Source organism: Pezoporus wallicus, unplaced genomic scaffold (assembly GCF_028554395.1).
Source record: "Pezoporus wallicus isolate ANWC-B61680 ecotype Strahan unplaced genomic scaffold, APGP_CSIRO_Pwel_v1 contig_3817, whole genome shotgun sequence".
NCBI classification, from domain to species: Eukaryota; Metazoa; Chordata; class Aves; order Psittaciformes; family Psittacidae; genus Pezoporus; species Pezoporus wallicus.
Window position 1 is genome coordinate 3912666 of NW_026635157.1, and position 27830 is coordinate 3940495.

At 38.1% G+C, this 27830-nt stretch overlaps 1 protein-coding gene across 3 annotated transcripts in view; it reads left to right on the plus strand.

Annotated features, from left to right (window-relative positions):
* The window catches only part of SNX9 (sorting nexin 9), a 95148-nt gene extending 67989 nt beyond the window's left edge, over nt 1–27159 (plus strand). For 2 of the 3 annotated variants that reach the window (XM_057406598.1, XM_057406579.1), the window contains exons 5-18: nt 1040–1223; nt 1994–2147; nt 3566–3650; nt 4511–4636; nt 4943–5060; nt 7772–7902; nt 8711–8814; nt 11114–11217; nt 13990–14067; nt 19429–19505; nt 20172–20261; nt 21707–21821; nt 23739–23830; nt 25110–27159. In XM_057406598.1, coding sequence (XP_057262581.1) covers nt 1040–1223; nt 1994–2147; nt 3566–3650; nt 4511–4636; nt 4943–5060; nt 7772–7902; nt 8711–8814; nt 11114–11217; nt 13990–14067; nt 19429–19505; nt 20172–20261; nt 21707–21821; nt 23739–23830; nt 25110–25157 — 1506 coding nt within the window. In that variant the 3' untranslated portion in view covers nt 25158–27159. The remainder of the gene's footprint in view (nt 1–1039; nt 1224–1993; nt 2148–3565; nt 3651–4510; nt 4637–4942; nt 5061–7771; nt 7903–8710; nt 8815–11113; nt 11218–13989; nt 14068–19428; nt 19506–20171; nt 20262–21706; nt 21822–23738; nt 23831–25109) is intronic. The other variant, XM_057406588.1, reaches the window with a different exon arrangement.
* The last annotated feature ends 671 nt before the right edge of the window (nt 27160–27830 follow it).

Consider the following 27830-nt stretch of genomic DNA (forward strand, 5'->3'; position numbering starts at 1 on the left):
GCTGTTTCATGGTTTAAAACATTCACTGGCTTCTGTAGTCTTGGGACTTCCTTTTACAAAACTCAGGTTTTCTCTCTACTGAACATGACGAGCTTTGTAGGCTTTGTGTTGCTTTCCCTTCCCCTTCTCCTCTTTCTCCTGTACTTTGGGTGTATGGGTTTTGATTTGTGTGCAGTTTTTCTTTCTGTGAGCTAGTCTGCACTAAGTCTGGAGTAGACTGCACTTTAGTCAATGCTTTTTCATAGTGTTAAGGATCTGAGCAGCATGCTAAGCTATTAATCCAACTTAATGACAAATGAACTCTACAAATTGATGTAGTAGTTAGAGACACGTCTGCTCTACATTCTTGCACTGAGGTTTCCACCTCCACAACAGCATCAGCAGGAGGGTGTGTGTGATTACCTTCATCAGAAGCTTATGCTGAGAGTAGGTCTACAGGGATGTGCCAGACTGCTCATTGACAGGTGTGTGTTTCCTTCCCTTGTCTTCGCTGTGAATGAGTTAAGCTCTGAGCAGTTTGCTGGCCCTAACTGTCACAAGAAGAGTGATGGTGTAGGTAGGCAATTTATGATTTGCTCTAAGTAAAGCCACTAATCTTGAGTTTGATAAAATAAGTGTTTGGAAAAATGTAATCCTTGACTTCTGAGTTTGTTTTAAATGTGGTAATCAGTCCATGGCTTTATGTAATTAATAGGTCACATGCACCATACTTATGGTATTGGTGTAATATAATTACCATGAGTAAGAGCTTTTCCTAACACTGTTGGAAGAAATAGTTTAATTTCCCTGAGGAGATGTAACACACTTATTAGTATGCATTGATGTCACATTGCAGAAAAGCTGATAAGTTCATCCAGGTTTTTACTGTATTTAAGACTTGCATGGCTGGGAATGTAAGATTTGGCAGATGTTCCTAAATTGAACGAGTGCTGAATGCAAACTCATGTTCTATCAGCAGGAAGTCAGACTTCAGGAAGTATGTGGTCTTTGCTCATTTCTTCAGTAGTTTTTTCTTTATTTTTGTCTTTATACAATGTAGACAAACAATGATAATGATCCTTGGTCCAGCTGGAACGTTGGGAAGTCTGGGAGCTGGGATAACGGAAATGCTGTTGACAGCTGGGCAGCGAAACCTGAAAGTGCAGCTAGCCAGAGAAACAGCGCTTCAAATAATTGGGAGGCGGCAGCAGCATTTGGTCATCCACAGGCGTATCAAGGACCAGGTGCAGTAATAATGCTCTTATTTTTAAATAAATTAGAGTAGGTGGACAGTAGAGGTAAGAATTGCTTAATCTTTCCTAGCAATGGAACAGTGGCTTATATTAAAAACAAAACCAAACCAGTTTCCTAGTAGAACATTGCCACATGGGTAAACTGAACACTAGAATAATAGGCTTTTAAAATAAAATAAAACCAGACCTACAGTAGCAGACACCTCAAACTCGCAAACTTGTATGGAAACATGGCAAGCCAAAGTCTTGGGTGTACATGATCTATTCTCAGGCATGTTGTTCAGCTTGATTAACTGAAGCTTTTAAACATTCTTGAATTTGTGCCCTGAGGCCTTTGGAGAAGTGATTTCTTAAATCCTTAGTTCTAGGAAGTGGCTAGCCTTTCAGAAGGCTTCTCTACATTTTTGTAGTAAAAGCCTAAATTATGAGAACTTACAACTTGGGAATGCTAACCTGGAGTCAGTGAATATGGAATTCATGTACTGAATTCATTTTAGCATGACAGCATCTCTTCTTTCTTTTTATTCTTTTCTTTTTCCCTCTCCCTCAATGGATTTCTAGCGTAGTGTTTTGCAAGTTGTATTGGTGGGGCACTAGTTGTAATTGTGGAGGAATCATAAAGCAGAAGGCTGAACTAGATCTTAATATATTTACCTTGTTGGTTGTTTGCGTATGTATGCTGAGGTAGCTGCTTCTGCTTTTGAATATTAAATATTTAACTTTCTCCTTTCCCTATCCCCCTGCCTTCTTCTATACTTCAGCAGCTGCTGATGATGATGAGTGGGATGATGACTGGGATGACCCAAAATCAACTTCACCTTCTTATCTTGGTTACAAGGAGACTGATGCATCGGAGGCTGGGGGAGTCCAGCGTGGAAACTCTCGTGCAGCCGCTATGAAGTTACCACTTAACAAGTAATGGAAAACGGAGGGGAAAATATGTATATATTTAAGAGAATTGGAACTTGACAAGATGTTTAAATGTGTGACCGTTCAACCTTCTATGGAAATATTACAGTTTTGAGGTAGAAGAGGAGATGAATTTGTAGTTTGGCGTTCTCCCTGTGTGATCAGATACCACAGATCAGTGGAAGCCTGAAAGTACACAACGAAGCTGTGTAATTTTGGGAAGTGTTATACAAGCAAATGACACTTCTGTGAAATCTGAACTTCTGGACCTACTGGTCTTTAAAACTTAACTGTCTTTAACACTGTGTGTGTGCTTAGTTAAAATGAAAGGTGATTGATGGCTTGTCCATAGAGTGAGACTGATCAGAGCTGCTGCCCCAGAGTTCATGAGCAGTTTGAGTTGCTAGGAATAGGGAAAAATTCTCCTTTCCTGTGTTTATGCATTACCCAGTTTGATTCTTGAGCCACAGAAAGCTTAGTTTAGAAATAAAATTCTTCCAGTAGCATTAAGCATTGTCAGGGTTGTACTAGCATTATCTCATGTTGCAACTTAGTTTGTTTACTCTAAAACTACTGTTATTCTGAGAAGCTACTGCTTCATAATCTTTTTAAGTGGATGAAAGCAGAGTGGAAAAGTATTGTAGCATAATGGTCTCTTCGAGTGTGTAACTAAAATCAACTGGCTGTGCATTGGCTAGTCATTATTTTATTCATCAATGGATGTTTTGTCCAGTTCTGCAACAGTACATTGGCATACTGCAAAACCATTTAGCGTAACCAGTATAAACGTACCTTGTTTGAGAGCATTATCTGTCCGTGAAGTAAGTCCTATTGTACTCCTCATCTTTGTGCAAGCAGGTAATAGCTTCGTAGTACTATAAGGGCCAAGTATCTTCCTGATTAGAAGGAGGACTGCCATTTGCTTTTTATATAATGTTTTATGCAGATTTTAAGGGCATTACAGTAGGTTTTCTCTATAATTGGTGGATAAATTATTTAATATAACTCATGTTTAAAAGCATGTGATAAATCTGCAGTTTATTATTCTTTTAATGATTGAATCCTCGTGATCTGAAACAGCAGGGTGGTATGCATGAGGGTCTCTGTGTGTGGGTGTATTGCAGGGGAGTGGCAGATGTTATTTTGTGGCCTTCTGTTACATTTGTTCTGATGGGCTGCAGGGCAAGGGTAACTACTTTGCCTTGAAGAAGGAGCCTGTATTACACAAATAAAAAGTGGATGTCAGCCCCTGAAACTCTTGCTTTTTCAGGGTAAATAGGTGGTTGTTAAAGTAATCCATATAAATTCTTTTCTATACGTGAGAAATATTAAGGGTTTTTTTTTTCCTACAGTGACAGATAATTCTGCATATGTCAAATGAAAGAAAAAAACAGAATAAATGTATCCTTTTGTTTTATTGTTAGATTTCCTGGATTTGCAAAACCTGGGATGGAACAGTATCTGTTGGCAAAGCAGCTAGCAAAACCCAAAGAGAAAATTCCCATAATTGTAAGCTGGGGTTGTGTGTGTAGTTTCTGTGTGTGGGTGGTGTGTTTTGCTTTAGGGCTGGGGTTTTTTGTTTTGGTTTTTTTATGGATTGTTGCATTTGGGGGTTTCAGAAGCTTTTTTTAGTCCTCCCCACCCTTTCTTTTTTTCCCCAGTTTAACTTTCAGCCTCAGGGTTGCTGTGTGTATTTGGGTCAGATGAAACTGATACTGAATATATAATTAGAAATAGAACTGTAATTGAAAAAAAAAAAAAAACCAAAAAAACCCATCATGTTCCATGTAAGTATTTTGAGATTGTTGTGGACAACATTTTATCATTGAGGACTTCTTCAGTGTCAGGTCTTAAATCCTTCTTTCTTCCAGGTGTGCTGATGTAATTGTTATTTTCAGTACTTTTTTTTTCCTCATGCTGGATCTGTGTTACTTGTGATCATGAAAATAAGCCTTTTTGGGAGGAAAAGCTAATGCATTACGTTGTCTTTTGGTTATCGAATTGGTTATTTAGTTATCTAATAAACAGCAGCTACATTCATTAAGGACTGCAGTATTCAGTCATGATGGTCAGGTCAACTTATCTATAAAACCCACTCTTCTGTATATATGTTGTTCTAATGAAATGTAGTACAAGTAGTAAGCCTTAAAATTCGCCACTCCTTTGCTATTTGGGAAAAAGCGTGAAATAAAGAGGAAAAACGCAACCGTGGTCAATCACCTCTGGTTGCAAGAAACCCTTCAATTTTATGGCTATCAGTCTCTCACTTTTCACTTGGGAGTTTCCACTGATTAGAGAGAAAGTATTTGTCTCCTTGTTTGCAGGTGTTACAACATGATATATTTAAAAATACTTGCAATTTCTTACAGATTGGTGATTATGGCCCAATGTGGGTTTATCCTACCTCTACATTTGACTGTGTGGTGGCAGATCCCAAAAAAGGTTCTAAAATGTATGGTCTCAAGAGCTACATTGAGTATCAGCTGACCTGCACCGTAAGTGTGTCTGAAACAGGATCTTCTGTCTTGCAAATATGGGTCATTTGTACATATAACTAATACATTTAGTGTGACTTGGTCACAGGGTTATAACAGTAAGTCATAGTTGTCACTATTTTTATTTTTTTTTTTCCCAAAGAGTTACTTTGTTCTGTTATTTCAAGTTCTTCTGTAGTTACAGATTGAGAGCTCTAAATCATAAATCTTACGTACATTCCACGTATTTACTATTCTGGTTAAACTTGCTTCATGTCACTGTCTGTAAATGCCTGTCACAAGTTCAGAGTTATGTTTCTCTTGCAGAACACTAATCGGTCTGTCAACCACAGATACAAGCACTTTGACTGGTTGTATGAGCGTCTCCTGGTTAAATTTGGATTAGCCATTCCAATCCCTTCTCTTCCAGACAAGCAAGTAACAGGTAATTGTTCCCAGTTGTGAATTCATGGGATGGGAAATAAGGAGATCACCTTTTTATAAGGTTCAGTTATTTCTTACTGTTTGTTTTTCCCACTATTTTTAAAGAAGATATCAAAAAGACTTCAACCTTTCACCATTCAAAGTTTATGATAAGTTGTAATGGTCTACTAATAATAAAATGTCAGTGCTAAAAGCATAATTTCAGAACTCGGGTTTAATTATCTAGTCCAGTGATTTAAAAACAGAAGTAATTAAAACCAACCAAACAAGAAAAATCCCAAGTTGCTACAGAAGAGAATATTTATTATTGGAGAGAAGAGATAAATACTTATGTTCCGTATTTGCTGACTGTCTGGAGAAATAGTTTTTTGAGGGCTTTTTTTGTGGGTGGTGTTGTTTGGTAAGGTTTTGGGCTTGGGGTGTTTTTTTTACATTTGATTGTGTTATGTTGTAGGAGCTCCTGGATCAAAGCTCCTGTGAGTAAAAAAACCCTGACAAACTGGGTTTTTTGACTCACAAGTAAAACGTTGCAGCTGTTTCTCCTGTTGCTTGATTTCACACTTGATTTAAAAAGCATCTTTCATTTGTATAACATTCTGCTCTGGTTTGATGTCAGTTCAGCTTGACTAAACTCTCTGAAGCTTATGAAGAAAAGTGTGATTGGATCTTTTAAATGCTCATGAGTTCAGTCATTGCTACTGAATATATCAGTGATTGTGCATTTTCAATAGTCTCTGGCTTCCTTGCCACACAACAGTATGCCAGTGTGCATGTGAAGAAAAGAATGGACACCTCTATAGGAGGAAAATGCATTACTTTTGCCCATTTCCACTTGTGTGTTTTCTGGCAAGATTTTTATACTGCCTTTAAGACAACCAGTCTAAAACAAACATACAGAAGCAGGCACTTTGCCAACCACATGGCTGTGTGCATCACTGAAATGCCACAGCTCTGCTGTGTCTGAAGAAAGCTAAGCAATAATGTAGTTGCTGGGATAAATGCCAAAGGAATTGAAAAGTGAGGAAGGGACTTCCTTGCCTTAGCCTTATGTTTAGAATTCGCCAGTATTTTTATTTAAACCGTGCACGTGGACTAAAAGGAAACCAGAAGACCTGACGGGATCTCTAGAATTCATCTTAACTGTATCTTAAAATTTTGACTGAAGTTTGGTATCACAGTAAAACCTTGCCTGTGGATTTCTGTCTTCTGGAGACTGTGTGAGAGAATAGTTTGCTTCATGCCAAAATAAAAAAAGCATGCCTCTTTTTTCTGGAACGAGAGCTAGAAAAAGATGGTGCTTATCTTCATTGTGTTAAGGAAGCTACTTCTCTAGACAGCTGTCAGAAAGAATATTTGTCCAATGATCTTGGCAAAGCAAGACTCTACATATAGACTGACTTTGCTCAAGACTATGCTTTTACTGGTGATGATACACCTAATGACCAGCACATAACTTCCAGATGTTACTGTTCCTGTGTGTTCCTTGTAGGAATGCTGTTGAGATTTCAGTATGGGGTAAAGGTGGAACAGATATTACTGAAGGTTATATAATGTCTCTTCTGTAGTAGTTGATTTTTTTGAGGGGAGGTGGGAGGGTTAATTTTTTTTTTCTTCCCTAGGTAATTTGCTGTAAATGCACCCATAACCAAACTCCATTTTCATTGGTTGTGCTCTTTACATGCTAGTCTTGATAGTTTCCATCTTTGCAATTAATGAAAAAACCCCAACACCCACCTAAATGCCCACATAAAATACTCAACCTTGTGGAGCTGCTGCCATAGTAACTATAGAGTTATATTGAAAGAGTACATGCATTCAAGGTTTGTCATTTGCACTGAAATTAGAAGAGTAGAGTGCTGGAGGAATCTTCTCATTCCTTTCAAATACATCCTATTCACTGTATGGCTTAAGTCTGTCATGCCTTTTTTTTTTTTTAATTGGAAAAGACTCTCAAGAAGGCACAGTTTGTGCTAAAGCTGAAAGGTTCTTAAGAATAGACAGTGATGATGCACTACTGGCTTAAAAAAAAAAAGGTTACTTTTAGAATAGTTTGTTTAAAATCTCTGAACTACCAAATAAATCAGTCTTACATGTATGTATTCTGACTGGTTTGTACATAAGATTTACTAAGATTTTTTGAGGGGTTTTCCCAACACATTGATTTACCTATATAGAAATATATTTATGGAAGGTGCTGCTTTTTTAATCAGTGATTTTGTATTTGAGCTGTCCAATTTCAGTGGTTTGTTAGCAAGGACATGACAACTTGGAAAGTAAGTAGTTCCTTTTTGTCCAACGTTTTTGAGCCTTCTGTTGACCAAAGATTTATCAGACTCTGTCAGAAAATTACCTGCATTCCAAGCGTGTGCCTAGCTTCTCTTAGTTAATCTGAATACCTAACTTCCATCCAAGAGTTTATTGATTTTTCTTTTTCCAGAAATTGATTTATGTGTGTGTATTATGTTTTTTTAATACTTCCTGGCTATTTTAAAAAGGAAGAGTACTCTTGGTCAGTAATCAATAGAATGTAATTTAAGGTTCTCCTGATTTGTCAGCATATTTCCTTCTTGTAAGTTCTGAGTCATTAAATGGATAATAACTCACCAGATGAATTACAGCTTCTATTTTAAGTTAAACTGGGGGGGGGGGGGAAGAAAAAAAGCTGAGAGTACTAGAGTAGAAATGTACCAATTATTGTTCAATGTATAACAGGGCGCTTTGAAGAGGAATTTATCAAAATGCGTATGGAGAGACTTCAAGCTTGGATGACAAGGATGTGTCGCCATCCTGTTGTTTCAGAAAGTGAAGTTTTCCAGCAATTTCTCAATTTCCGAGATGAGAAGGTAGGAAGTAAAGGTCACATGCAGACTAAGACTGAGGAATTGCTCCCTGCCTCACCATCCCCTTTGAACTGGGTTCAGCTTTGTAGCTTCTCATGTGTCTGCCCCCCTGTGGGCAGTAGTGATAAACCAAAATCTACTGGGTTTATTAATTGAGCTGACTGATCAAAACAAGGCATAAAGTTGCTTGTGTGAAATGCTGTATGCTATTCCAGCAGGGATGTGCTCTTCAAAGTAGCTTTGTTGCTAGTCTCTTAAGGACCGTTTGTGTCCTCCAGCAGAAAGGAACAATTACAACAATTCTTTAGGCTGTGCCCTGCTCTATCTCTGTTGGACTGTGGTCCTCTGGTAGTGCTCTGATAACAGAAGCTACTTTGTAGCAGATCTAGGATGTGTGTAATCCTGTATTACATTTAAAAACACACATACACCCCCCCATCACCCCCCCCCCCAAAAAAACCCAACCTACTATTCTCAGTAGAATGGATTGTAATAGCATTATGCTGCAGTCTTACCTGATATAACCAGACCTTTTTCTTGTTCTTCTGCTTCCCCCTGCCCCAGTATTTTCTTATGCTTTTTTTAAAAGAGGTTTTGTTATCTACATGTACAATAAATAACATTTTCTTCATGATTGAGCTCTGATGAAACTTTTCTTTAAAATGTTTTGATTTCTGGGTGGTCTATTGGATAACACTTCCCCTCAACATTTCATTCACTGCTTAAGTACATGCCTTTAACCATATGCAGGAACAGTGGTGGTCAAACTTTGATGGGTTTTTTGTTTGTTTGGGGATTTTTCTTCCTCAAGGAGTGGAAAACTGGAAAGCGGAAGGCAGAAAAAGATGAAACTGTGGGAGTCCTGATCTTTTCCACAATGGAACCAGAAGCTCCTGACTTGGACATGGTCGAAATGTAAGGTGGTTTCTTTTTGCATGGACATTATGCATGTGGATATACAACAGGTACCAAGCTAATATAAAACTAGAATAGTAAGTGTTCACATATATTCATGGATTTGAAGAGGTATTTCTCAAGGCAGAGATGAAAAATTATTTGAGATTTTCATATCAATTTCTCCAAAACTTGCTGGAACTCCATGGACTCTTGACTTCAGTGGCTGAATAGTGATCCTAAAACAATTTATGCAAAGCTAGTAGACAAAGTACTGGCAGATCTTATGGAGTGTTTTTTTTTTATATTGGTATGTAAGTATACTTTGGTTTTTAATCCTTCAATTGTAAACACTTCCAAAGCGTGCTAGGCTTATTAAGTAGCTTAGGATAGCTGTAGGTGGACCATCAAGGAAAACAATGCTTCTGTGAAATACTTGTATATAATGCACACACAAAGTATGATTCTAATATCTGGAATCCATGGAAAGCTATAAAAAATTTAAATGGTCAAATCTCATTTTAAATGGGTTACAACATTTTTGGAGTATTCATCTAGAAGTGCAAAGGGATATATTTGTTTTACATATGTATATGTTATATATACACATTTTTTATGTATAGTTCTCTTGATGGTAAACCTTTTGGCTTCATAGAGTGAAAGACTGGTTTTACTCTGCAGCCTTTATTTCACTCCCTTAGGCTTAGTCATTTTTTTGTTAGAAGACACGTAGTATGCATGATGTGCTTTACTTGCTGCTGTAGAACATAGGAACTTGGACAATTGTTTGTGTGTGAAGCTGTGAATAAACTAGATAGAAGAGCTAATAGTAGCAAAGCTGTAGTGTACCTACACCTGGAAATATCCCAGCATAAGCTTTATCCAAGCGATACAGTGGATGTTAAGATGTATATAATAGCTGTGTAGTAGCAGTTCTGTACTAGTAAAAAAAAAATGGACTTTTTTAGGTCACTACCGCTTCAAACATGAGACTTTCAAACTTGACTACTTTTCTGATGTATGTTATATATGTATCCCAGTGGTATAAAGCTGAAGGGGTGAACCAGACAGAACTTTTTGTAGGGTGCAGCAGAGGGTAAGACAGAACCCTGTCAGGGAACAACCAGTATATGGTCTGCTAAACAGTTTATCTCCAAAGAGGGCGAGGGGTAGGCAAGCAGCTTGCACTGAGACTTCACCAGAGAGTACCATCGCCTGGGCTAGGACTGACAGCCTGGCATTGTTCTGGGGATCTATCTCCAAGCGTTGCAGGAGTGCATGTAACACTTCAGACATCCATACCAGTGGCATTCTGGTGCCTGGGAATATCTCGGGGTGCTGGTAAAAGTCTGTATGAACACAATCTTGAAAGCTATATCAGTGCTGGAAGTAGACAAACCAGCTTGTTGAGTAGCTGTTAGGTTCTTCAGGACTGCTGCCCTGGCTCTTGGGAGTCGCTTAGGTTGACTTGCTGTGAGAGCTGTCTCAAACAGACTGGCTGAGAGCATTTGTAAGATCTGATGCAGCTTGAATAATTCTCATGGAAAATGGGAAAATACGTGTCTATTTTTCTTCTGTGGTGTTCACAGAGCATTGCTGTGATTGCAGTGCTGTGCTAATGGAAAGCTTTTATAGCTGCATGAAAACATGCTTAAAGAGGGGTAAAAATTCAAGATTCTCTTTTTGAATGTCACAGTTTTGTTTTTTTTTCCTCTCAGTAACATAACTGAACACACAGTATTGTCTATATTATATGAAGTTATGCATATGTATTTCCCTAGAGGAACTGCTATATTAATTTTTATTTGCCTATTCTACACTTTTATTAAAATACCTGGAACAATTATTTTCTTTGTATTTGTTCACTGTTGTATGAATTTTGCTACATCTGTTACTCTAATTTCATATCAATGTGGGGTCCTTCTTTAAGTCCTCTAGGGGTGTATTTTCCTCAAATCTGTTTTTCTTGTTCCGATACTTGATCTCACTAGGGAGAATATTTGGCTAATAGTTTCTGTTTTGTTGTTTGGTTTGGTTTTTTTTTTTTGAGAATAGCTATAGCCAACATGATGGTCCATTATCATGTGTTTAACACTGGGGGGGGGGAACAGAATGAAAGTTGTCTATATCTAAAGAAGGAAATTCTGACCTTGGTGAAATGGCAGAGATTCAAGGAATTCATTAATTTCTCTAATTTGGAATTTTTTTTTTTCCCCAAGACCTAAGTGACACTACTATTACAGTATCAGCATTGTGTTTAAAGGTGACGTAACGCATCTGTTTAATTGCTTTTTGGTTTTGCTTTTTCCAAATGCCGCAGAGAACAGAAATGTGATGCAGTGGGTAGGTTCACCAAAGCAATGGATGATGGAGTTAGAGAGCTGCTGACAGTGGGACAAGAGCACTGGAAGAGGTGTACAGGGCGTAAGTGTCCCTTCTGAATTAAGTAATTTCTGTGTTGCTTTTCTCTGTGGTGGTGGTGTTATTTATAATTCAAAGCACCTTTTAAAGCTAAAGGAAATCCTAAATTATCATAAGAATCTTGTGGCATTCTGGTTGCTTTCAGTGTCTGAGAGTATAAGCTGTGCAAGTTTTTTGTTTATGTTTTTGGTTGGGGTGGGTTTTTTTTTTCTCTCATAACAGAAATATCTGGTCCCTGCCCATAGCATTAAAAATACTCAATCATTCTAGTAACCCAGCTAAATCCCTTGTTGGACATGTTCTCATATATTAGTCATTTATCTACATTTTGGTGACATGGGCAGAGTATACCTATCTGATGAAATCATAAATGATTGCATTTTATTAACCCCTTATTTAGGATTCTTGCATGCCAGGAGGAGTGATATAAAGATTACGTGAGTTTAAAAAAAAAAAAAAGAAAAAAAAGAAAATTCTACTTGATTCTAACTTAATCTTTAGCCCAATTCTTTTTCTCCTATCTTCTCTTCCTTCCCACAGATATTTAGGGTTGCAGAACTTCACACCAAGTCGCTATGACTCTGCCTGGGCTCTAATTTCCTAGTCCACAGCAGTGTTCAGTGTTTGTGGCCACCACAAGGCAGCTATTGAAAGGAAGCAGGTACTACAGCTGAGGAGCAGAATAAGAAACACTTCAGGGCAGGCTGTAGTGTCTGGCAGCTAATAGACCTATCACATAAATCTCCTCAAAGCTCCTCCATTTTTTTCTTTGGTGTTGTTTTGGGGTTTTTTTGTTGTTTTTTTTTTTGTTTTGTTTTTTTCCTCTCATTTTAACTCCTGCAAAAGATTAAAAACAGATTGTCCCCAGACTTGGGAGTAAATACATCTGAGTTATCTCTTTGCTGCTTTCTAATCTAACACTGCAGTTGAATATCTCCAGCTAAGCAGAGGGAATGGAAAGTATAGAAGCCCAGCTTCTTCCGGTGGTGATTACGTTAGACCTTAGCCCCTGTAGGATGTGAGCTTTGAATTACTTATGTTTCACCACTTTGAATAAGAGGGTTTCCTTCTACATGTCACTGACCTTCCTGCTGGTCAAAAATAGTCTATCACAGGGCACAGCTCTAGAACTGTACAGATCTCACTTCACTAGGAAGTAGTACTGAGGGGGAAGTAATATGGTCGTTCTGATGAGACTAGAAAAATAGCATTGCTTTGCAGTCACAGAAGCTATGATCAAAACCACTGTAGTTTAGGGCTGGCTGTGACTTGTGCTTACAGAAGAAAGTCAATATTTTGTTCACTGCTAAAATGTCCCTAAACTTACAACACTAGTGCTTTGGGTATAGAATTAATGACTCTTATAATAGTTAAAGCTATTAGTTAGCATAAATGTAGTAAGTCACATGTGACTGTGCTAAAATTTTTAACTTTCCAGACGTTCATACTGAATTAAAAAAGTAGACTGCTAAATGGGGATATGCAAACCTGAAGATTTTCAGTAATCTCTTAGGTTTTAAGTTCCCTCTCAGCTCTAGTCCAACTCCTAGTCAGAAGTATTTTTGGCGCTTTTTGAGTAATAGTTATGTGTGTTACATTCTATGATATTTAAAGTGACTGACAGTGGAAACATCTTAAATGTAAGGGAAAAAAAACAGTGCTTTACTGAAGTTTCCACTAGGGATTCAGTAACAAGTTAATGGCTGATAACAGAACTCTAGTACTCTGAATGGTACCTGTTGTATAAGAAATACTAGTTGTCATAAATAACCTAGCTTCTGGGCAACAACTGGTTCAAAGATTATTTATAATAATTTTATTATTATAAAATTATGTGGTTGGGGGGGATTGGTTTGAGAGTTTTAATTTCTGTGGTGTGGGTTTTTGGTTTTTTTTTGGTTTTTTTGGGTGGTTTGTTTTTTTTTTTCTCTTCTGTGAAGATCATATTGTGTATGATTATGCAGCTAAGAAACGGCTGGTTACCTGCGCAGTGCAGTCTCTGGATATAAATATTTGACAACAAAAAGCACATCTATTTGTCGGTTTGTGTCTTTTCTGCTAGCATAGGTAGCTTATAAAGAATTGCTTTTGCTTTTCAGATTGCTGTTTAGGCGTCTGGGGTGATGGTATTCAAAGTGGTAATGAACACATTCAAAAATCACAGCTCATTGACTTCATTGTGAGGGAGCAATTTATGCATACATATTCAATAAATAGATTATAAAACACAATTTTATTATTCAGATGAGTGCATCAATTTTTATCCCTAGATAATTTTGGCTTCTAGTGCCTTTAAATAAAAAAAAATGCATTATTTGATGAGAGTTTAGGTGTTATAGTCTGTATAATAATCTCCTCCCTTAAAATATTAATGAGATCTAGTCTACATATCACTGCAGCATTTCCCCACTGGAGGATGAAGTCTGCTCATGAGGGGGAAAAAAAACACCTCACTGTATGCATAGGAGGACTGAGCTTATGAGTACAGAGAGATATTTTTTCTTTTCCTTTTTTATAGCAGTCACACACTGTTTCCCTAACTTTGTGGTTTTCAAGAATCTGAATTGCAATTGCTTTATCCAGTTTTAGAACATCTGTAGCAGGGGAGGGGGTAGGAATGTGATTGTAAAGGGCTTCACTGAGGGAAATGTGAAACTTTGGTTTTTTTGACATCTGCTTCAGTCAAGTTTTAGAAATGCTACAGATTTAGTCTCACTTACCCTTGTGGGCTTTTATTTCTGTTTCCCTCCCTTCCCCATCCTTTCCCACTTTCAGCACTACCCAAGGAATACCAGAAGATCGGAAAAGCATTGCAGAGCCTGGCACTGGTCTTCAGCACTAGTGGATACCAAGGTACTTCCATAGCTTCATTTCGACTTGACTTAAGAAAAGATACTTTAATTATATCTTTCTGCATTTTTGCTAGAGATCTTAATGCATTCGTTCTTGAACTTTAGATGTCAAGCATGATTCTGGAAAAAACATTCAACTTTTTTCCATGTGTATATTACAGGGGCTTTTATATTTTAGTCTGCAGTCTTGTTTTCTCTCACCATATAAACATGTGGTGGGTTGGTGGTGGTGGGGAGGGGTTTAGCTTGATCTCAGTATATAATCCGATCACTGGTCTGGTTGACAAAACATGCTGTAGCTGTAGCAGTCTTTGTGAGATCAAAGGAAAGGGGAGAAAATGCAGCCTTGAAAATATCTGTCATGTAACTGTCATGTGACTTAATGAAAACAACAACTCTATGTGAATGGAGAACTTATTACAAGATTCTTGTATACCATTGCGTGGGCTGGAGGGTTGGCTACTATAGCCTTTTCTTGTCCTTTACTTTTTTCTCTCCTTCAAGAGTCCTAAAATACAGCCTGTCTTGTTAGGTATGAAAGTTGTGGGAGGGAAAAGGAGGGCATCAATTCCTCAAAAGTTCTCCTAAAATGTAGTCTTTAAGCCAGACTTAAAATTCTGCTTTGATACATTAAGTTCTGCTGATGTTTATCAGATAACTGTAAAATACTTATTTGGGTCCCAGCTTATTGAGCTTATTGAGACCATTTTCTCTGGCATTTTCTTATCAAATATACTTTTTTCTATAGATTTAATAGCAATACTGCTCTGTTATAAAATCTTCAATATTATATCACAGAGGCTTCCTGAAATATTTCCATCTTAAGACTTTCAGTAGACCAGTACTTACTCTCTGACTACTCATCTATCCTTTGCTTTGTACTCTTAAGGCTTTTTACTCTAGAAACTATGTATTAAAATACCACCACTTCTGAAATGCAGGTTCTCTGCTGCTGGAAACATTGGAAATATTCTCATCTTTGTCCTGTACTTCAACAGGATAACTGCTTAGTTAGAATTGGAACATATTATATTGCCTGAAAAGTTACTTTTGGATGTGAGAACCAAGTACAGGATTTGCATAGTTACATACTCGTAACAGCGGTTGAAAAACCATAAATCCTGGCTAGATACCACCTGTTGTCAGAATTCTTGAGAAAGGATTGAAAATTGCTTGAACTATAGCACATGTTCTTTTGCCAGGGTAAAGGGAAAACAGTATGGCTTAAAGCTAGGATGCAGAATTGCAGATCAGCCTTACAAATGAAAGCTTCAGTTTGATTTCCAGCATATTCAAATGGTATGAAAAAATAGATCCCATGATATTTGGGAACTAGGCAAGGTGTTTCCCTTTTGCTGTTGGCCCACATGCACCTGGTTATACCCTAGTATCTTGCTGAGGAAAATGTTCTGATGCCTTTGTCCTGGTTCCATATGTTTTGCTTGCTTTAACAACTGGTACACCAGTGTATTTTTTTCATAATATATAGGATTATTTGCTTTCTAATTTGAGTTCCCAGGAAAAGAATAAGTGCAGTCCATGTGTTACTTTAAATTACTTGATCACAACTGTCCTCAGTCTACCCTGCCTGCTGTTCACGTACAGTTGAATTCGATGGCTGCCCCAGATACAGGTCTGTGGATTAAGCAGACTCTATGCAAGCGGTAAGCACCTGGGATTAAACTGACAGGATGCAGCTTTCCTGACCTCAGTATTTAAAAAAAGTATGAAGTAGTACTAGCTGGGCTGAGTATAGATTATGATTTTTCTAGACTATCAGTAAAGAAGAATAGGACCTTCAGCCATACTTAAAGGCACTCAATTCAGTGTCTATTGAGAGCTGAATCTCTTCATGTTTTTTTTAATGAGTTCTGGAAGTTTAAGCATATAGGCCACTGAAGATTGCAACAACTGATTTGATGACATGAATATTTCCAGTTTCTGGTAGCTGATTTCTGACATACTGAATACACTGTTAGATGGTTATTTTGCACAGTTATGATAGGATGTATCTACTCTCTTTACCTCTTTCATTATTGCAGCCTGCTTGCTTTGCAAAGCCTTATTGTGTGGTGAATGACTACTGCCTTCTCTTCTGATTTCCAGCCTAAAATGTTTAAGATGGCACCAGGCAAGATGTACTTGTTAATTTGCCTCATTCAAGCGCTTTTTCTTATTGAACTTATCAATTAGTTTCCAGCCACAGTGCATATTAGGAGACTGTCCCCAATATTTGTAGAGGCAAGGATACCCTTAAAGCTATTAAGGACACATTGAGAGGTTCTCATTTAACTTGGCTATGGGCCTATGTACTGTCAAATCAGTTTGAAGAACATGTAGTTTGGAAGTATGATCCTGGTCCAGAAATGCATATTGGGCAGTTCCAGAATATGCCTGGGAGCGTCTTGCAGCCTGGCACTATGTTACCAATCTGATTGCATCATACAGTGCTCTTGGGTACACAGCCTTAAAATAGCATGGCTTCTCTTTTGCGGCACCAAATCTGGGCGAGTCTTACTCCTATATTAAGAAAACATGAATAGTCTCTGGTATGCCATTCAACCATAGTAAGATCTCCTAATCCTACATCACCCCTCAGGAATCTTGTTAGGCAGTTACATGGCAAGTTTCACTATTCTGCCAGCTAGGAACAAGCATATCTTGCCTTTCAAGCTGCTTGTGTGCTGAACATTCAGTCTGAGGTGTACTTGCTAAGTAGTTCCCTAGTACATCAGATCCTTTTGCTACTCCTGGATTCTGTTAAAACATGCTTTGAAAGAAAAGAAAACAAAACCAAAGCATTTCTTGGCAAAAAAAAAATCTGCTATACCAGTCAAGCTTTACAGACTGTTAGTTGCTTCAGTATGCCTGTTGTGTTCCCTCAGAGGTGATGATCGCTGGCATTTACTAAGCAGTTGAACTGCCAAGAGATGCTCTGCTAAGCATCGCCAGATGAGTCCTCATAGCTTTGCATCTTATACATAATCCCCGCTGCCCAAAATTTATTATAAATGTCACCAGCACATGGGGCTTTCTGCTTTTCAGTTGATTGAAGAACCCCTGACATGCTGGTATATCCTTACACTGGGATGCAGCTCAGCTTTCATGGCTTGAGTTAAGAAGCCCATTTGCAGCTTTGAGTCAGTTCAGAAGGTGAGAATGCTAGAAACTCAGCCCTGTCCAAGTAACAGAATTTTAACCAAAACCTGTGCTGACAACAGTGATTGGAAGCAATCTGCTGCTGGAATTCACTGGCAAGGTGGTTTGGTGTAGGGAGTGACTGACTGACCATGGCACTATCTGGAAAAGAGATTGTAGAACAAAAGGATTCAGAATGAGGAGACGCTGATATTCTTTTAACACTTTGCCACTTGTGTGCCTGTATATTGCTGGGCCTACTGCCTGGAATAACTTTTAAATATGCAATCCCTTAGGCCTGTTTTTGAAGGAGTGTGAATGCCTCTGCTAGTAGTAGAAATTCTTCATGCACCCTGTGTCTTCTACAAACTGGATTTGTTCCCTGCTGCTCCCAAATGAAAGAGTATCGGTGCTGGGAGGATTTGTCCAGATTCTTTAAAGCTATGATCTGTGACGGTCCGTTGAGTGAGCTTTGCATAGAAGGGGAGGATTCTCTTTCTACTCAAATATAATACTTTTCCTCTTTCTTTCTGCTCAGATAGGAAAAGTCACTTATAGCATTATGAAATGAACAGCAACATCTAGACCAACCTGGCTTCTGACTCTTAACTGAAATGATAGTGTTTTTTTGTTCTAAAATACAGGAGTCACTAATCTAAGCTGCAGTTACTTCAATGTTACTCAAAATTACTTCTGAGCAGATGTGAGAAATTCTGAAATAATGAAATTTTAGTCTACCTGAAATAATAAAATTGATGTCTGACATCTTTTTATGGCTTTATAACAGTATGAAGATACCTTCTGAGTTACATACCTTTTGGATTTCACAGTGGGATTTCATGTTGTTTTTATTTTATCCACACAGGCTCAAACAGAAGAAAAATAGCCAAAAATAGTTATTTTTCTTCAACAGTGTTTGTGTTGCTGGACTTACTGATTCTTAGGATCAGTAGCTTTCCCTTAAAGCTTTCGGCTTTATGAAACCAGTGTAATGGAAAGTAAGAATCGATTGATAGAACTGAAGCAACATTTAGTCATTACTTTTAGGGCATTCTAAAGTGAAGGAATCCTGCCTAATAAATCTCTAACATATATTAGTTCATATGTCATAATAAAAGAAAATAGTGTTCAATTTAATCATTAATGAAATTAATGTTTGGTAATTTTCAATTACGACGCTGATTAATGTGTATCGAATAAATACAAGGTTTTCATAAGAGGCTAATTGTGGCCCAATATCAAGATGTGTCTGAAAGGATGAGAAAAAATAATTTATTTTTTTTTCCTTAAACTGAAATTCAGCATCTGTAAATTCCTTTCCCTTTCTCTGCCTGAATTTGCTTTCTGTACTGTTGACTGCCTGACTTGGACAAGCTAACAAGGATGGAAAAAACCTGTGGTGTTTTGGGAAGGTGAAGTGGCATGAAAAAAAAGCAAGGATGTAAGGCTTGTTTCCATCTTTGTCCCACATAGCCATGTCCTGCTAGTAATATAGAGTGCTTGTGGTGCTGTCTAGAGTAGGCTTTGTGGTGATGTTTGTATTTTCAAGTGCAGTTTGTGGGGCCTTTTGATCTATTTCATACAAGGATCAAAGTTAGAAACTCGCTCTCAAAACCAGCAATTCTTACAGAGCTTAAAAATATATATTATCCAAGAGTTCCCTAAAGGGTTGGAAATCCTGTTGGCAAGGAATAAGGTTATTTGGGCCTTGTGCTTCTCTGACCTCATAACAGTTGCAGTCTAGGACTGTTGGTGAGCTTCAGGCTAGCATCAGTGCTCCATAGGGCATCATGGAGAATTTATGCTTATCAGGTATGAAAACAATTTGTTAAAAATTGGAACAGCACCTGTCTCTTCAGCTTGAACTCTATCTTCTGGTATAATCCTCCTCGTCCTCCCTCCTGTCCCATTCTCGTAGGCTTCCTGTTGTCCTGTGTGTTGGAATACCTGTGTATTTAAGCTATCTATAATTATGAAATAAAGAAGTGAATAGTGATAGTACCGGGGTAGAACAGTGTTTACATACTCCCTTCAGAAGTCATTTTCTATGAGATCTTCAGAGTTTTCCTTTAGTATTTTTTCTAACTTCTTTATTACTGCTGGCTATAAAATGCTGACTAGGCATTTATTCATGTAGAGTAAACTGTTTTAGACATTTGCCTTGAATTAAGGCAAGTTTCTTACTGCAATTCACTGTAATTTGAACACTGATGTTTACTTTTAGGAGAATCTGATCTCAATGGCGCAATAACAGAAGCAGGGAAAACCTATGAAGAAATTGCCAGTCTTGTAGCAGATCAGGTACGAGTATTATGAATGCATCGGTGTGGTATATACAAACATATCATCTATCTGGATCACTTCTGACTTTTTCTTTTAAAACATAGCTGCTAGTGTTGCATACCAGTTAAATGAAATTATTATTAATACTTTTAAATGCACTTTCACCTTCTTTACTGTGCATCCGCTTAGGATGTGGTGAGAGGGTATTTCTCCTGGTGTCAGTATTCAGGTCATAAATTGATGTTTTGTATATTAAACTTAGTCTCCAAAATGCAGATCTTTTTAAAACAGTTTTCCAAGTCAGCAGCTATGGACATGCACCTGTCCCATGTGTGTATCTGTACATGTAATAGGACTGTACTGGTGACTCCTTCAGTGAAAATTCAAGGCAAAATCCTTCATGTCATAAGCTAGTATTGAGTAAAACAAAGAACAGAGGCATCTGCTAACTGATGCTTGATGTTTTACTCCAAAGAGCTTACATTTCCAGAAGGACTCCTTTAAATGTGGAAAAACCTGCAACATACAATAAGTATTAAGTAATTTTAGTAGGGGGTGGGTTTTTTCTGTTCTTTCCTTCCTTTATTTTTTTTTTTCCCTCATCCTCTTTTGGCATCATAGTGTCTTTACTCTGATGTTAATGCGCCACAGATACTTCTACTAATGCTTATGCTTTGTTATTAGCCGAAGAAAGATCTCCACTTTTTGATGGAAACAAATCATGAATATAAAGGATTTCTTGGTTGCTTTCCTGACATTATAGGAGCTCATAAGGTATGTGAGGGGCCTTTCTTTTTAAGGGTTGGGTGGTAGAAGGGTCTACAGCAACAAAAGTAGTGGTGTGGTACACTGCATTTATGCAGCAGCCTGGCCCTGCTTTCAGAAACTCTGAAAGCTTCTATAAAACTGGTGTGTTGGTTTTTAAAATAAAACACTTAAAGGGAAGGGAAGCTAGAACTTGTCTTCAGATTTGAGACTATCATGACTTTCTGCTGTAGTAGAGCACTAGAAACTTCATTATTTTCTTCAGGTTAACTTTATGTTCCAACGTAGTGAGTAGCAGTAGTGTAAACTTGTAGTATTTGAGTCTTACATAGTAGCTGATTCTAAGCCATCCCAGTATTTTAGGGAAAACTTGTGTGCACTTACATGGCTAGCTTACTAATATGTGATAAATCATCATGCACTGATAGAAGTTTCTTTTCAATATTTAAAAACAGCAAATAGGGCTAACTCTTGAGAGGGGAGAGATAAAAAAACACACACCACCAAGACCAACCTCAAAACAAAAACCACCAGCAGCAAAACTCAACCCCTTTGTTCTCTGTAATAGGAAAGTCATCAAATAGTAAACCAGTAAATTTAGCCATCGAGTTTAGTTTGGGATAGTCTTCCCTTTTTTTGGTCCTAGAGGTTTCCATCTGTTCTTGTGCATACTGTAACATATTTCAGGAAAATAAAAATTTTGAACTATTAAACAAGTACACAAGTGTTTATTTTCTTTTACCCCTTGAAGTGCTAAATGTATAAAGGAAGGTCATATTTACAAGAGCAACAAAGATGAAAGCCTATCAGTTTTATATGGTCTTTCTTAGGGCACTTACAATGTTCTTGGGGGCAAATACCTTAAAAGGAGAAGAAATGTTTTTAAAACTTAAAACGTGTTTCAAGCCTATTGCCAAGAGATGTGTAAATAGATTGTCTTGAATGTTGTTTGGCACAAATGCATTGTGAAGGGGGAGGCATTTCTTTTTATGCTTATGTGACACAAGGCTTTTCCTGAATCAAAAGTTATACATTGCAGTGAGTTGTCTCTTGGAATATATCTCGTCACATCTTGTACAATGTGTGAATAAGGTTCTACAGGCATTTGAGGCTTTTGGATGTCTGTTGTGCTGGGCAGCTGTATTTTGAAACTTGGTCCTTTTGTCCTTTCTGTATATACCCCTGCGTATTACTGCCTTTACCAAACTCAGTTTCCTAGTGACTGCATTCATGCCTGTGTTTGAAGTCACTTTTTGTAAGCTGTTGGGACTCTTGAAATCAGTATAGTGAAATAACAAGCTTCAGGTGAAAATGTGAGGCAGAATCTGTTGTTTTGTGTGTATATGTTACGTGTATAGTGTGCAAGCTCAAAATGTGGCCAGTGGCATTTTGGACAACTGTAAAGACCTTTAAGTTGACTATTCTTTTTATCTTTCTGCATTTGGTTTTTACAGGGAGCCATAGAAAGAGTGAAAGAATGTGATAAATTAGTTGCAACTAGTAAAATAACACCACAAGACAAACAGAACATGGTGAAACGTGTGAGCACCATGGCTTATGCACTACAAGGTAAACCAAATTTTGGACTAAATAGTAATGTTGTAGATCTCTGAAATAAGTAAAAAACTTCGAAAGAATCTTTATTCTGCCAGGAGTGATAATAAGAGCTAGGCATAGGTGGGTTTGGATTTTTGGGTTGTTCTTTTGTTTATTGGTTGCTTTGGTTTTGGGTTGTTTGGAGGGGGGGGGAGGGGGGGTTGGTTTGGGGTTTTTTTTAATATTTTTTCTGTGTGTGACCTGCTTAGATTGTCCTAAAATTGCAGTTATTGTTTGTTGTTTTCTTTCAAATCTCATATTGATATTGCAAAATATAGTGTTTTGGAAATGTGATTTTGAAAAATCCCAAACACACAAAAAAAAATCCTCACACCAAAACAACAAAACGGCAGTACAGTCACCCCAGACTGATTCTTTCATTTTTGAAGTGATAATGTCTCAAACAAAAAGCATGGGCCCTGTTGCAGGAAGCATTTCATGTGCAGAAGTGTGGTTTTGACTCATGGTTTAGTCAGACATGAACCAGTTGCAATCCTTTTTGTACGTAAGATTTTATTTCTTGCATGTTCTTTGAATTTAGCTTTTCCTCTTCAGGTGAGAGATGTTGTAAATATGAGATCCAGCACACTGCACTTGAAAAACTGGGGAAGCGATGAGTCAGGGCTCAGTCCTGCAGGATATCAAGTCCTTAGGTGCATCCTGTTGCTGACTTCAGTGGGACTAGTCATTGCTGAGGGAGTTGCATCTTTTTTAGCTGACTTTAAGGCAAGAGTACTTAGTGTTGTACAGGACAAAGTCACAGCAGCGCACAAAAATGGTTTCATAAACAAACAAGGGAACTCCCCAGTCCCTTCTTGGTCACAGTGACAAAGTTGGGGCTGTTCAGCCTGGAGAAGAGAAGGTTGTGTGGAGACCTCATAGCAGCCTTCCAGTATCTGAAAGGGGCCTATAGGGATGCTGGGGAGGAACTCTTAATTGGGGACTGTAGTGATAGGACAAGGGGTAACGGGTTAAAACTTAAAGAGGGGAAGTTTAGATTGGATATAAGGAGGAAATCCTTTCCTGTTAGGGTGCTGAGGCACTGGAATAGGTTGCCCAGGGAGGCTGTGAACACTCCATCCCTGACAGTGTTCAAGACCAGGTTGGACGAGGCCTTGGGTGATACGGTTTAGTGTGAGGTGTCCCTGCCCATGGCAGGGGCGTTGGAACTTGATGATCTTAAGGTCCTTTCCAATCCTAACTATTCTGTGGTTCTATGATTCTAAGAGGACTGTGCTGTGTAAGTGGTAATTGTGGAAGAGACCTCTAGGATAACTCTTACAACCTAGAATATTTCTTCTCCCTCTGTTGGTATCTCAAAATATATTTCATTTATTATTTCAGCCATAAGCTGTGATCTGACAAGAGATGCAGAAAGTGGTGAAAGGTATTACTGATTCAGTAATGCTATTTCTGTTTACTACTGAAATAGCCTCAGTCCAGAATGGGTCAAACACTACTGCTGTATCTTTTTTTGAACTAAATATTTACAGATGTGGCTTAAAGCTTGATATCTATACCCTTGGAAATCTGAATGTCCTAGCCAATATCTTTTGGAAACACTTCAGGAAAGAGCAGTTACCTCAGTAGGATAAAGTCCTCCCTGTATTTTTCATCAAATCTTTGTACACCTCAGTATTGTAACAAGAACCTGGCTTTATCCAGGAGGTCCATATTTTATCATTGAGTAAGAGACACCCTACCAATTCTACAAGCAGTTCCATCATAACCTGAGTGCTGCAGGCAAAACAGGTTGTAGAAGCATGAGAACAGTAACTATGGTGACAGGGCTGAACATTGAGCTTGGTGCACAGTAACTAACCTGAACTAAAACTGTTCCTAATTATAAATGCTTCTCTTAAGTAATTTGCCTCCTGGGTCTACTTGCAGCTGAGATGAATCACTTCCACAGTAACCGGATTTATGACTACAACAGTGTCATTCGTCTGTATCTGGAGCAGCAGGCACAGTTCTATGAAACGGTAAGGGGTAGTATTTCAGTGCCATTTTCCTGCCATGTACCATACTGCCACTTCTATAAGAAATACTCACAGTACTTAATCTTTTTATATGAGCCTGTGTCAGAGAGCAGATGTTTCAAGAACTGTACATGTAAAAAAAGAATTAGTTAAAATAATACTTTCCTACAGATACTATCCTATGTATGTGATTGCCATATTAGACCTAAAAAAGTGTAGAGAAACTTTATTGCTGACAGCTTGATTTTTACTTTTATTTTTTTCAATGCTAGAACTAGATATGCAGTAAGACCTGCTGCACTGAATACATCAAAAAATCATTTGAATGAAACTTCCCTCACATAGGAATGGGGGGATGAAGGGAAGCTTCTGCGATTTAAAGCCTGATGTATACAAGTTGGGGGAAGATAGGACTGGAGTGCTTCAAGCGACTTACTAAATATGTTAATGCTGACCATTTAACCTACATCCTTGGATCTCATTTAAATTTGTTCTTATGTATGTGTTCCTTTTTGAAAAAGAAAAACAAGAACAAATTTTCTAATGTGATACGCTGGTAAAACACATGTGCTTGAGTGTGCTGGAGCCTGGCTTCTGTCTTAAAGGAGTAATATAAGCAACTGTTTGCCCCTCAACAGCGGTAAAAGGTGCCAGTGGGGCTTCAGAGGTATCTTTAGTGAATGATGACTTTAGATTCCCCATCATGTCACCTTGCTCAGTTTGTCTGACACATCTGATGGGGTTAGGCATGGGTTTTTCCCTTACCTTCTTTCAGTGTCTTGTCCAGTCCATCCCAATTCTTCTGGTTGCAGCCTCACCAGTCTCCTTGTGCTAATCCTCTCTCCCCCGGTACAGGGACAAAATCCCTGTACACACGTGGGATGCTGCTGGCTACCATGAGAACACAGGAACTCTGTTCTGATGTGTGGCTTTGTTTAAGTAGGGAAATTGATTTAATGAAAAATACGGCTGTGTGCCTGTAATCCTCCTACATAGCGCAATGCTGGATAACCTGATAGGCAAGAGGACAGCCCTGCCTACAATAGCTTCTCCAACACGAGTGGTGAGAGCACAAAATGAACAAGGCAGAAAGTGTATACATGAGAAGAAAAGTCTTTATTAATAGAATGCTTTGAGAGTCCATTATATGATATGCAAAATCTGTGGTAATAACTGCAGTTTTAAAGAAAATGAGGGAACAATTAATTTAATTTCTTAACCAGTAATTGTATTTCTGCATAAAGTGACTGCATGTTAAATATGTTCTGTTTCTTTATTTCAGATTGCACAGAAGCTGAGGCAGGCACTCAGCCGCTTTCCTATGATGTAGAGAATAAGAAGTAGTCAACAATAAAGAGCAACTCCGAAGTGCTTTTCTGATGCTGGGGCAATGCTAATAAAAACTTGTTAGCCTTTGCTAACCCACCAAACCCACCAAAAAACCCCAACGACCACAATCAGTTGTAGAAAAAAAAATAATTGTTTAAAATTTCACTTTATCAGATGAAATCGTAAGATAAGGTTCTTACCATGAATGGTCTCCCATTTGTATCATTATTTGAATAAAACCAGCCAGATAATGCTGTCATTCTTGGGGCTCTAAATTATCAAACTGCTATGTTGCTATGGACTTCATGCAGACTTGCATCTATCAGATGTTCTTCCAAAAACTCTTAATCAACATCAGATTTACAAATTTGTATCTTTCAAGTGGGAAAGCAGACAAGCTTGAGAGAATTAATACTCATTATACGCAGTTCAGCTCTCTAGCAATTCAGTAGCCAGGAGGAATTATATTCGTGTCTGTTTCTGGTACATGTTCATGATAATCTCCTGAATGAACACTTTGTTCTAAGTGTTGCTTCCCATATGCAGCCATGGCATACTGCTCCTATTATGACTTCTGGTAAATATCTCTCATTCTTCCTTTTCTCTTTTTTCTCCTTCTAACTAAATCTTGTACTTGTGGCACAACACCTCAGAGCTTATGTCAGGCTCTTTTCTTTCTTGCTATTCACTGTGTAAGACAAAGTACAAACAAGAAATGAGCCATTCAGGAAGGTGTGAAAAGTCTTCCATACCAGCACTTTGACACTCCCCAATATTATGCCATAAGATATTGGTGTTCCTCACTGCTGTACAGGGACAGCTTCCCTTTTACCCCTCAGAGTTTAAAGCCCTTTGGCAGAGGGGACACTGCCACATCTAACCCAAACTACTAGATGTCCCCAAATTCCAACTAAGCTCAGGTCTTCAAGTAGTAGTATGGTGTGCTATTGGCTTGGGTTAACTTTTTGTTACCTTCTAATGCAAACTAAAAGGTGACAAAAGTACTGAGTAACATCATTAGTTATCCCACAAACTCTGTGCTTTTATCATCATCTCTTATCAAGTGGGCCAGTGACCCCTTTCATATGACTGAAGCATCATTTGAGGCATAGGCTTTTCAAAGCAGAAAGCCACCATGAACCCTGTGTGCAGTGGGCACTGACTGCAGTAATTCATTTCATGCCATAAGCAAGCACAAAAGCCAAAATGCAATTTTTGCTAAAACGTGCCTAGAAAATGAACATTTCAGGAAAAGGAAAAACCAAACCAAGGCATTTTACCAATAAGCCATTCTAAGGGACGGGTGCAGTCTGCTGGTTGAATAGTTGCCTTATTCTGTTTTGCATTGGTGTTACTTTTGTGTGGTTGAAGGAAAATCTGGGCCTGCCTGAATAACCTGAAACCAAATCAAACCAGACTAAGCCTAAGTCTAGATGCTTTTCAGTGTCTCTGGTTTTGTTCACATTTTATAAACCTTGTTTTTTTTTCCTCCCAGTTTTAGTTGTTCGCTTCCAAAATTCCATAGCGTTAGTGTTGTTTCATACAGCCATTTAAATATGTACAAATTGTAAAAAATGTGTATAAATGTTTTACACCAAATGTAAGATCTGCTTGCATGTAGAAGCAGCTTCTATAATAAATTGTTACAATATGTACAGTAAATTCTGAAATCACCTTTTCAAGCCAGCATTTTTTTAGCATTTGTATATTCACTTTTTGGTAATGAAATCTCTTTGTAACAGTCTCTTGATTTGGGAGGGGGAAGGGGGGGGGGGGTCTTCCTACCAATCCTTAAATAGCTTCATATGCACTAAAGCTGAAGGCTCTTTACCTTGAAGGGATTATTTTGGAATGTAAGTGTAAGCTGTGCATTCCCAGTGCAGGGAAGCTATGACAGCAGCGACTGTGTCAGAGATGCAGCATTTTGGCACAAAAGAGAAACTGTTAAAAGACTTCTAGTAAAATGAAGTTAAAACTGGTAAATAAATATTTATGTATATCCACCAGACTATTTTATTTTTTTATTTTTTCCTTGAAATCATCATGTTGCTTTTTAACAGGGTGATGCAGCGTGAGACACATCCTCATAACTTTTCGTCGGCTTATACACTGGCCAGCTGAGAAAGGAGAAAGCATCCATGTGTCTTCCATGAAGCGGGCATCCCAACTGAAGGGTATAATAGTGCTAGTGACTGCAGACCGGCAAAGGCTACACATACGTTGTAAGCTTTCATTATTCAGGTCAGTCTAGCTCATGGCTGATAGAGCCCTCCTGACTACAAATAAGTAGTAGAGCACAGCGCTACTGTGTATTCCTGGCTTTGTGTCGGTGTGGTGTTGACCCAGAATAGGAATTTGATTGTCTTTGGTATTTGTTTTTTAAATTAGCTATCAATAGTGGCATGGTTAGGTTGAGTGAGTTGGGAGCAACAGAAAATCTTCACCCTGAAGATGCAGTCATTTAACTGTTACAAGAATAACAAGTTGGAGTAAGACTTGAGCAGTGCCCTCCTGAATTCTGTTTGTCATAGCTGAATAATTAATCTCTCTGGAGCATCAAAAAGCTTTACTACTGTTTCCTGGCTTATGCTTTTCTTCGAGGGTGAGCCAAACACTGGCATTATTACAGTGACTTTTATAAAGTCATCAAGCGCCCTAGCTGTTGGGTTTAACT